This window comes from Crocuta crocuta, unplaced genomic scaffold (genome assembly GCF_008692635.1).
Source record: "Crocuta crocuta isolate KB4526 unplaced genomic scaffold, BGI_CrCroc_1.0 scaffold186, whole genome shotgun sequence".
NCBI classification, from domain to species: Eukaryota; Metazoa; Chordata; class Mammalia; order Carnivora; family Hyaenidae; genus Crocuta; species Crocuta crocuta.
Window position 1 is genome coordinate 6931500 of NW_027551569.1, and position 10405 is coordinate 6941904.

General features: G+C 40.4%; 1 protein-coding gene across 6 annotated transcripts in view; it reads left to right on the forward strand.

Moving 5' to 3' along the window:
* Positions 1–10405, forward strand: part of AREL1 (apoptosis resistant E3 ubiquitin protein ligase 1) — a 50243-nt gene that overhangs the window by 28596 nt on the left and 11242 nt on the right. For all 6 annotated transcript variants that reach the window (XM_077750634.1, XM_077750640.1, XM_077750637.1 and 3 more), the window contains exons 6-10: positions 6549–6718; positions 6957–7137; positions 7346–7593; positions 9292–9369; positions 10210–10351. In XM_077750634.1, the coding sequence (XP_077606760.1) occupies positions 6549–6718; positions 6957–7137; positions 7346–7593; positions 9292–9369; positions 10210–10351 (819 nt within the window). The remainder of the gene's footprint in view (positions 1–6548; positions 6719–6956; positions 7138–7345; positions 7594–9291; positions 9370–10209; positions 10352–10405) is intronic.

Consider the following 10405-nt stretch of genomic DNA (forward strand, 5'->3'; position numbering starts at 1 on the left):
TAATGATGTTGAACATCTTTTCATGTGCTTATTTGCTATTTGTGCATCCTCTTTTGCCCATTTTCTAATTGGATATTTTTGTTTTTTAGTATTGAGTTTTGAGAGTTCTTTATATATTCTACAAACTAGTCCTCTGTTACATATGTAGTTTGCAGATATGTTCTATCAATCTTTAGCTTTTCTTTTCATCCCCTTAATGTGGTTTTTCACAAAGCAAAAGGTTTTAATTTTGATGAAGTTACCTTATTAATTTTTTCTTACAAGGGTCATGCTTTAGGTATCTGAGAACTCTTTGATTAGTTCTAGATCCTGAAGATTTCCTCATGTTTTTTTCCCCTAAAAGTTCCCCAGCTTTACATTTTATATATAAGGCCGTGATCCATTTTAATTTAATTTTTGTATACTGTGTAAATTTTTTTTTTTTTTTTACTTCTAGATGTCTGGTTGTTCCGGCACCATTTGTTGAAAAGACTGTCTTTTCCCTATTACATTGCCCTTTGTTTGTACCTTTATTAGAGTGGTTGGGCGTATTTGTACGGCTCTATTTCTGGGTTCTGTTCTGTTTCCTTATCTGTGGGTCTATCCTCCCACCAGGACTACAGAGTCTGGATTACTGTAAATATACAGTAAATCCTGAAATTGGATAAACTGACTCTTCCCGCTCTACCCTTCTTTCTCAGAATTATTTTAGCTACTCTAGATTCTTCTCTTTCCATATAAATTTTATTTTGTTTTATTTTTGGGGGGCAGATCATTTACCTGAGTATTTTTTAAATTTATTTTTCATTTTTATTTGTTTATCGTTTGTTTATTAGCTAACATACGGTGTGGTCTTGGCTTCAGGAATAGATTGCCATGACTTATCACTTACATACAATACCCAGTGCTCATCCCAATAAGTGCCCTCTTTAATGCCCATCACACATTTACCCCCATCCCCCATTAACCCTCAGTTCGGTCTCTGTAATTAAGAGTCTCTTATGGTTTGCCTCCCTCTCTATTATCTTATTTTTCCTACCCCTTCCCTATGATCATCTGTTAAGTTTCTCAAATTCCACATGTGAGTGAAATCATATGATATCTGTCTTTATCTGACTGACTTATTTTGCTTGGCATAATACCCTCCAGTTCCATCCATGTTGTTGCATATGGCAAGACTTCATTCTTTTTCATTGCCAAATAGTATTCCATTGTATATATACCACATCTTTATCCATTCATCAGTCGATGGACATTTGGGCTCTTTCCGTAATTTGGCTATTGTTGATAGCCCTGCTGTAAACATTGGGGTACATGTGCCCCTTCGAACCAGCATTCTTGTATCCTTTGGATATATTCCTAGTAGTACTATTGCTGAGTCGTAGGGTAATTCTATTTTTAATTTTTTGAGGAACCACCACACTGTTTTCCAGAGTGGCTGCACCAGTTTGCATTCCTACCAACAGTGCAAGAGGGTTCCCCTTTCTCCACATCCTTGCCAACATCTGTTGTTTTCCGAGTTGTTAATTTTAGCCCCTCTGACTGGTGTGAGGTGGTATTTCAGTGTGGTTTTGATTTGTATTTCCCTGATGATGAGTGACGTTGAGCATCTTTTCATGTGTCTGTTTGTCATCTGGATATCTCCTTTGGAAAAGTGTTTATTCATGTCTTCTGCCCATTTCTTCACTGGATTGTTTGTTTTTTGGGTGTTGAGTCTGTAAGTTCTTTATATATTTTTATTAGTCCTTTATCTGATACGTCATTTGCAAATATCTTTTCGCATTCCGTCGGTTGCCTTTTAGTTTTGTTGATTGTTTCCTTTGCTGTGCAGAAGCTTTTTATCATGATGAGGACTGTGGGGATAGTTCATTTTTGCTTTTATTTCCCTTGCCTTTGTAAACATGTCAAGTAAGAAGTTGCCTTGACTGAGGTCAAAGAGGTTGTTGTCTGTTTTGTTCTGTAAGATTTTGATGGTTTCCTATTTCACATTCAGGTCTTTCATCCAATTTGAATTTATTTTTGTGTGTGGTGTAAGAAAGTGGTCCAGTTTCATTCTTCTACATGTTGCTGTCCAGTTCCCCTAGCACCATTTGCTAAAGAGATTGTCTTTTTTCCATTGGATACTCTTTCCTGTTTTGTCAAAGATTAGTAGGCCATATAATTGTGGGTCTGTTTCTGGGTTCTTTATTCTATTCCATTGGTCTATGTGTCTGTTTTTGTGCCAGTATCATACTATCTTTACAACTTTGTAATACAGGCTAAAGTCTGGGATTGTTATGCCTCCAGCTTTGGTTTTCTTTTCCAACATTACTTTGGCTATTCGGGGTCTTTTGTGGTTCCATACAAATTTTAGGATTGTTTGTTCTAGCTCTGTGAAGAATGCTCATGCTGTTTTGATGGGGATTACATTGAGTGTGTAGACTACTTTGGTAGTATTGACATTTTAACAGTATTTGTCCTTCCAGTCCATGAACATGGGATGTTTTTCCATTTCTTTGTGTCATCTTCAGTTTCTTTCATAAGCTTTCTATAGTTTTCAGCATACAGATTTTTTACCTCTTTAGTTAGGTTTATTCCTAGGTATTTTATGGTTCTTGGTGCAATTGTAAATCGGATTGATTCCTTAATCGCTCTATTGCTTCATTATTGGTGTATAGAAATGCATCTCATTTCTGTACCTTGTTTTTATATCCTGAGACTTTACTGAATTCATGTATCAGTTCTAGCAGTTTTTTTGTGGAGTCTTTCAGGTTTTCCATGTAGGGTATTATGTCATCTGCAAAAAGAGAAAATTTGACTCCTTCTTTGTCAGTTTGGATGCCTTTTATTTCGTTTTGTTGTCCAATTGCTGAGACTAGGACTTCCAACATTATGTTAAACAACAGTGGTGAGAGTGGGCATCCCCATCATGTTCCTGATCTCAAGGGGAAAACTTTCATATATGGTTTTTATGATGTTAAGGTATGTTGCTCCTATCCCGACTTTCTTGAGGGTTTTTATTAAGGAAGGATGCTGTATTTTGTCAAATGTTTTTTCTGCATCTATTGGGAGGATCGTATGGTTCTTATTCTTTCTTCTGTTAATGTGATGTATCATGTTAACTGATTTGTGAATATTGAACCAGCCCAGCAGCCCAGGAATGAATCCCACTTGATCATGGGAAATAATTCTTTTAATATGTTGTTGAATTCGATTTGCTAGTATCTTGTTGAGAATTTTTGCATCTATGTTCATCAGAGATTTGGCTTGTAATTCTCCTTTTTAGTGGGGTCTTTGGTTTGGCAGTCAAGGTAATGCTGGCTTCCTAGAAAGAGTCTGGAAGCTTTCCTTCCATTTCTGCTTTTTGGAACAGCTTGAGAAGACTAGGTATTAACTCTGCTTTCAGTGTCTGGTAGAACTGCCCTGGGAAGCCATCTGGCCCAGGACGCTTATATGTTGGGAGATTTTCGATAGTCGATTCCATTTCTTTGCTGGTTATGAGTCTGTTCAAATTTTCTGTTCTTTTCTTTTGAATTTTGGTAGTGTGTGGGTGTCTAGGAATTTGTCCATTTCTTCCAGATTGTCCAATTTGTTGGCATACAATTTTTCATAGTATTCTGTAATAATTGTTTGTATTTTTGGGGTGTTGGTTGTGATCTCTCCTCTTTCATTCATGATTTTATCTATTTGGGTCCTCTCTCTTTTTGAGAAGTCTGGCTAGATATTTATCAATTTTGTTTATTCTTTCAAGAAACCAGCTCTTAGATTCATTGATCTGTTTTATTGTTTTTTTTTTGCACTCTGTGTTGTTTTTTCATCTCTAATCTTTATTATTCTCTTCTTCTGCTGACCTTGGGCTTTCTTTGCTGCTGCCTTTCTGATTCCTTTAGGTGTGAGGTTAGGTTATGTATTTGGGATCATTCTTGCTTCTTGAGATATGCCTGGATTGCAATGTATTTTCCTCTTCTATATATTTTTTTTCAAGCCCAGCTATTAGTCTTATGACTGTTACTCTAAATTCTTGTTTAGATATAGTTTATATCTGTTGTGAGCAATTCTCTGGCTGTCATTTCTTCTTGGAATTCCTTTTGTGGAGAATTCTTCTGTTTTGTCATTTTGGCGAGGTTTCTCTCTTGTATGTGTTTTATTTATATATTTATTTACTTATTTTTATGTGTTTACTTTTACTTTAGAGAGAGACAGAGACAGAGACACAGAGTGCGAATGGGGGAGGGGCAGGGAAAGATGGAGACAGAGTCTGAAGCAGGCTCCTCCAGGCTCTTGACTGTCAGCACAGAGTCCGAGGCAGGGCTCGAACTCACGAACCCCAAGATCATGACCTGAGCCAAGATCAGACGCTTAACCAACTGAGCCACCCAGGTGCCCCTGTCTTGTACATGTTTTAATAGTCTGTTATGTGTCCTGCACCTGTGAGTACTATATTAAGAAGGGGTCATACACTGTCCAGGGCCTGGCACTTTAGGAACTGTTTCTGGAGTGTGTTGCATGCACTCTGTTGTTGGTATTTGGCTGCCCCATCCCGCTGCTCATAATGGTGGATTGTTTGGACCTTCCACCAAGTGTGCTTTGATGTGTTTGTTGAAGCAACCCTGGACAAAAAGGAAAGGTGGGGGAACCTTATCCCATACAAAGAGAAAAATGAAAGGGGCGAGAAAAAAAAGACGAGGCAGAGAATCAAAGAAACTGTAAGGCTTAATCCAGAGAGAGAGAGAGGAAAGTAAAGAAAGAGATACAGAAGATGTGTAAAAGGAATAGAGTAAAAATGCCTGATTAAACAAACAACCAGAGCAGAGAAAGAAAGGAAAAAAGATACATATATATATACAGTAAGAATTGACCAAAAATCGAATCAGAAACTATGAGCTTGATTCCAAAGGGGGGGAAAAAGGATAGAAAGAAAAAGAGGGGAAGAAAAGAAAAGAGAAAAAAAACCTCACCAGACTAACATACAAAACCGCAGGCCAGTTGTCTGTTGGGGTCTGGGACCAGTGGCTGTGCTGGTCTGGAGGAGAGGCCATCTGGTTCAGTCAGTCTCAGTCTGGTTTGGTCAGTGTTAGTCCCACGCTGGTAGATAAGCAGTTACCAAGTATGGAGGGGCAGGGTTTGGTGTAAGTGGGTAGCCTCCACTGGGGGCTGCTGTCCTGTTCCCCTGAAGCCCCACTGAGTTGGTGATGTGGAGAATGGCGACACCCCAGTCCCTCCTCCTTGGACTGGGGCTTATCCCGGGCCCCCTAGGCATTCAGCTGGGATTCAAAACCCAGTGTCTTAAAGGATCCACACCACGCAGACCTGGTTCTAGGTAACGCCATTCTACCCATCCAACAAAGGGCCTCTGGCTGGTAAGCCAGCAGGATCTTTTGTCCTTGGTGGGGGTTGGGGGGATATAAACTTTCTTCCCACAGTACTCCAGGGAAGGGACTGTCCTCTCTCAATGCATCCCTGAGATTGCTACCGCGCCCTGGGGCTCGCTCCCCTCCCCACCAGGAATGTGCACTGGGCAGTGGCTCTGGTACAGAGAAAGTCACACACCCTTAAAGACTCTGATCTTCAGTTCCTAAGGCTGTTTGCAAAGTAGAAACTGGCACTCTCCGTATTTCTCGTTCCCCAGTCCATGGTCCAGAGAGATTTTTCTCTTGTCCAAACACAATATCATACTTCCATAGCCTTTCTCTCCCTTTTGTCTCTCCACAGAAGTGGGTCCCTCCCCTCCATGCCTGCACTGCCCATTTTATGTCTCCCACTTCACATACATGCACCTGTGTCCTGCCAAGCTGTCACCATCCACTTGTGGAGATTTTTCTGCGACTCTGCAGTCTGTATTCCTGGGTGTTCCAAGTGTTCTGACCTCAGTACAGCTGTGTTTGAGGGATGAGGGAAATCCCAGTCCCCCTACTTCTCTACCGTCTTAACTCCTCTCCATATAAATTTTTAAAAATTTTTTTAATAGTTTATTGTCAAGTTGGTTTCCATATAAATTTTAGAACAGTATTTTCTATATCCACAAAAACTCTTGCTGAGATTTTGATCAGCATGATATTAAACCTGAATATCATTTGGAGAGGATTGACATTTTTCTGTTTAGTCTTCTAGTTCATGAACTTAGTGACCTCTGACTTTATATGGGCCTTTTCATCTCTTTCACTAGCATTTTGTAGTTTTCAACATGTAAGTCTTGTATGTGTGTTCTTAGATTTCCACCTAAGTATTTCTGAGTGCTTAATGTCTTTGTTTTGCCCGGTTATTTAGCACTAATTTCTGAGGCCTGCCTCACTTGTAGGTTCTCAATGAGACTGTAGGTACTATGTGACTTTCAGTTCTGTTTCCTATGAGCCCTTTTCTCATTTCGTTTAGTGCAACAGTGGTTAGAAATTTGTGAAAATGAGTCCCCCAGTTCGTTTGAATTAATCTTTTTTTTTTTTTTTCTCATCCTCTTCATGGTGGTTTATTCTTAAGAATGGTTTTTCCCTAAGAATTGGGCAGGACCTAGCTCTCTGGGACTCACTGATTGAAGAGATCTTGGTGCTCTGAAAAGCTGCCCTCTAAGGATTAGATTCCATTGTCTGTTTCAGGAATGGTGGTTCCTTCCAAGACCAAAATAGTGTGCCATTTTTCTACTCTTGTATTGACCTGTGGACAGCCACACACCCTTCAAATAGTGCCCCGAGATGAGTATGACAACCCTACCAACAATTCCGCATCCTTGAGAGATGAGCATAATTACAGTTTGTCCATTCATGAGGTAAGCAGCTTCCCTTCTCTGTGGCTCCTTTTCTGTCCTTCTCACTTTTACTAATTCACTTCCTCTCATTTCCACCCTGACTTCTGTACTGTCCTTCCTTCATCTGACAATGCTCCATCCCATTAGTAATTGTGACACTTAGATTAGCTCGTAGATGGGAAAGTTCTTTGTAAAGAGTAAGCTGCCATGCAGCAGAGCAAGTTTTCTGTATTCGCTGTTGCTCTGGTTCCTCCTGTAGCTCGGCCCTCAAGAAGAAGAGAGCTCTGGTGTCTCATTTGAGAAGTCCGTGACCTCCAACAGGCAGACCTGCCAGGTGTTCTTGCGACTCACCTTGCATTCTCGGGGCTGCTTCCACGCCTGCATTTCATACCAAAATCAGCCGATCAATAATGGTGAATTTGACATCATTGTCCTAAGTGGTGAGTTGAAAGCAAAGCTCTGATTTAGTCCTCCTGTTCCCAGGCCACTTGCTGCTTGTGTGTCTACATTCTTCTGACCAACCTCACAAACATTTGCCATCTGAGCCAAACATGGCTTAGAATCCTCTGGACCGGAGGTCTAGTGATAGGTCTTTCCTTTTCTCCCCCATCTCCTACTCTAAAACCTCGTTCCTTGTTCATACTTCAGAGAATGAAAAGAATATTGTCGAACGCAACGTGTCCACCTCAGGAGTGAGCATTTACTTTGAGGCTTATCTTTATAATGCCACCAACTGTACCAGCACACCTTGGCACCTTCCCCCCATGCACACGAGCTCCTCCCAGCGCCGGCCTTCCACAGCTGTGGAGGAGGAAGATGAAGACTCACCCTCTGAGTGCCAGACCCCTGAGAAGGTGAAGAAACCGAAGAAGGTGTACTGCTATGTGTCACCAAAGGTTGGACCTCTCACTCTTGTCTCAAAATCCCCCTGCCTAACCCTGCATATATTTGGAAATCGGTAATAAAACCACAAAGCATTAGTGTGGAGTCAAGGCAAGGTCTTTGACTTGTAGGTTTTCTGGGATACCAAGAGAGGCTACTTAAGCTTGAGCAGAAGATTGTGCCCCACATTTTGCTGCACATGTTTGGACTGGACTGGATTAAGACTCTGTCTAGAAAGTCTATGTACCTTATTGTGTTAGAGTGCCTGAGGCATTCTCTTTGATTGCTTCTGGGAAGGTGTTTCAAGGAATGGCTCTTAGAGTTTTAAATAAAGCTACTTTTGACCATTAAAAATTTTTTGCTAGTATAAAAATTACTGTTGGCCCCTTCTGCTGTTTCGAAACAATTTGATCTTGGGGCGCCTGGGTGGCTCAGTCGGTTGAGCGTCCGACTTCGGCTCAGGTCATGATCTCACGGGGTTCGAGCCCAGCGTCAGGCTCTGTGCTGACAGCTAGCTCAGAGCCTGGAGCCTGCTTCAGATTCTGTATCTCCCTCTCTCTCTCTGACCCTCCCCTGCTCACACTGTCTCTCTCTCAGAAATAAATAAAAAACATTAAAAAAAAGTTAAAAAAAGAAACAATTTGATCTTTCATTCTTGGATTCATAAAACCACAATAAATGCATGTCACTCTCAGGCTACAGGATTAGAACAGAGAAATTTTGGCAGAGGCAAGGAGGTGAACTTCCCAAGGCCCCTGAGCTAAGAGGCACTTTGTGTTAGGAATTTTCTTTTTAGTATTTGTATTTTGCTTATTCATTCAGACCTCAGAAAAATCAGCTCTTGAAACATCCCATTATATCCCTTTAATCTCATAACCAAAACTGAGTTCCATTTCTGTTCTACTTCAGACTTTGTTTAGTATCATAAAAAGCTAGCCCTACTTTGAGCTAGGGAAGTAGGAATGAGGGCCAGGGTGAGGTACAGATGAAGCAAGGTTGTTAATTGTTAAAGCTGATGATGGGCTCATCATACCATTTTCTCTTGTTTAGCATGTATTTGAAACTCTTAAGAGCTTTTTAAAAATGAAGAAAAAGCCAGATCTATTCATTTAGATAACAGGTTTTTTTTTTAGATTAAAAGTGATTGTCTTTGTCTTTTTCTTTTTTATAATCGTATAAAGAGACCCTTCTTTATTCTCACCTATTTTGATGAACTTTTTTGTTTGAAACCACACGACCACCTTCACCTTCCTGTCCCCCACCTGGCTTCCTGTGGCAAATCCTCAAATCCTTGGTACCATTCTAATAGAGATAAAGCAGCAGGTAAGGGCCACAGGTATTCCCCTGTCCATTGAGGAAGTTCAGCACCCAGCTGAACAGAAGGAGATTTTGATTGTTTCTAGGTAAAATGTTTACTCACAAAGTGAAAACCTGATCTCAGTCATTTAGAACTGGTAGTAAGACTTGAATCATAAGATTACAAAATGTCTCTCTGTGAAATTGCATTGTCAGAGTAATATTTTTAATTTGCCTATTTTAAGATAGATTTGATGTTATTTATTTGATTTTAGTGCTGAAGAAATATCCTCTTTGTCCCTAGAGGGAAAGGGTTATGAGGAATGGAGGAAGGGACTCTGATTTTTTAATTACAATACCCAAATAGACCCTTTTTATTTATCACTCACTTCCTTTTCTATATGTTGGTCCTCCAGCAATTCTCCGTGAAGGAGTTCTACCTGAAAATCATTCCCTGGCGCCTTTACACCTTCCGAGTATGTCCAGGAACAAAAGTAAGTTGAACCTTACATCTGGTTCATGTTGAGCAGGCTTCAGTTCTGGAATGTTTCAGCCTTTTCTTTACTCATAGAAGGGCCTTCCTATGCACACAGAATTCATTGCCAAATAAAGGGTCATTTTGTCCTCACAGCATGGCCTGAAGAATTCGGAAGTTCTAGAAAGACACATACCCTCAGAAACAAGAATTAGTAGCAAATCAATTCTCCAACAGTTATCTTTTGCCCCAAGACTAAGTTAATGGAGAAGGTGTTGGCAGTTCTGGCCGCACGCTTGGCTTCCCAACATGCTGAAGCAAACTCTCTTAGAATCAGCATTCTCGTGCATTAAAGACATTTGTTTTTAACTTTTCTGAGCTTTTGGAATCTAAAGCTCAAATTGCTTTCCTTCAGACAGTTTGTCCAATCTCATTAGGTAGTCATTTGGGTTTGTATATCCTTACTGCCTTCAGCCTACATATGTACACACACACATATGTATATATACATTTACCTATAATAATCTTGGTGGTTCTTTTTATCTATTTAAATTCTAGTTAAGATATAGTGTGATATTGGTTTCAAGAGTACGCTCTTCTTATATCTTATGTTAGGAGGTCTGTAGTGTTACCTGTGATCCTCACTAAAGGCAGTCTCTGTGGCTCCAATAACTTAAAATATAATTGGGTTGTAGAGCACTGAGATGAAAAAATGGTGATACACTCCTGGTAGGTACTCACATAGAAAAAGCAGGCTTAACTTGTTTGTTGGTCGGTACCAAGGTTAGGGATATGGAAAGTTTTTTGCTGGATTTGAGGGTTTTAGAGATTAACACCTTGTTTTCTTTCCCTTTGTTAGTTTTCATACCTCGGCCCTGACCCTGTTCATAAACTCCTCACACTAGTGGTAGATGATGGCATTCAGCCACCCGTGGAGCTCAGCTGTAAGGAGAGGAACATTCTGGCAGCCACTTTCATCCGCTCTCTCCATAAGAACATAGGTAAGATTGGACAGGGATTCTGATGGGGAAGGCAGCGACAGCAGCCACCCGGGC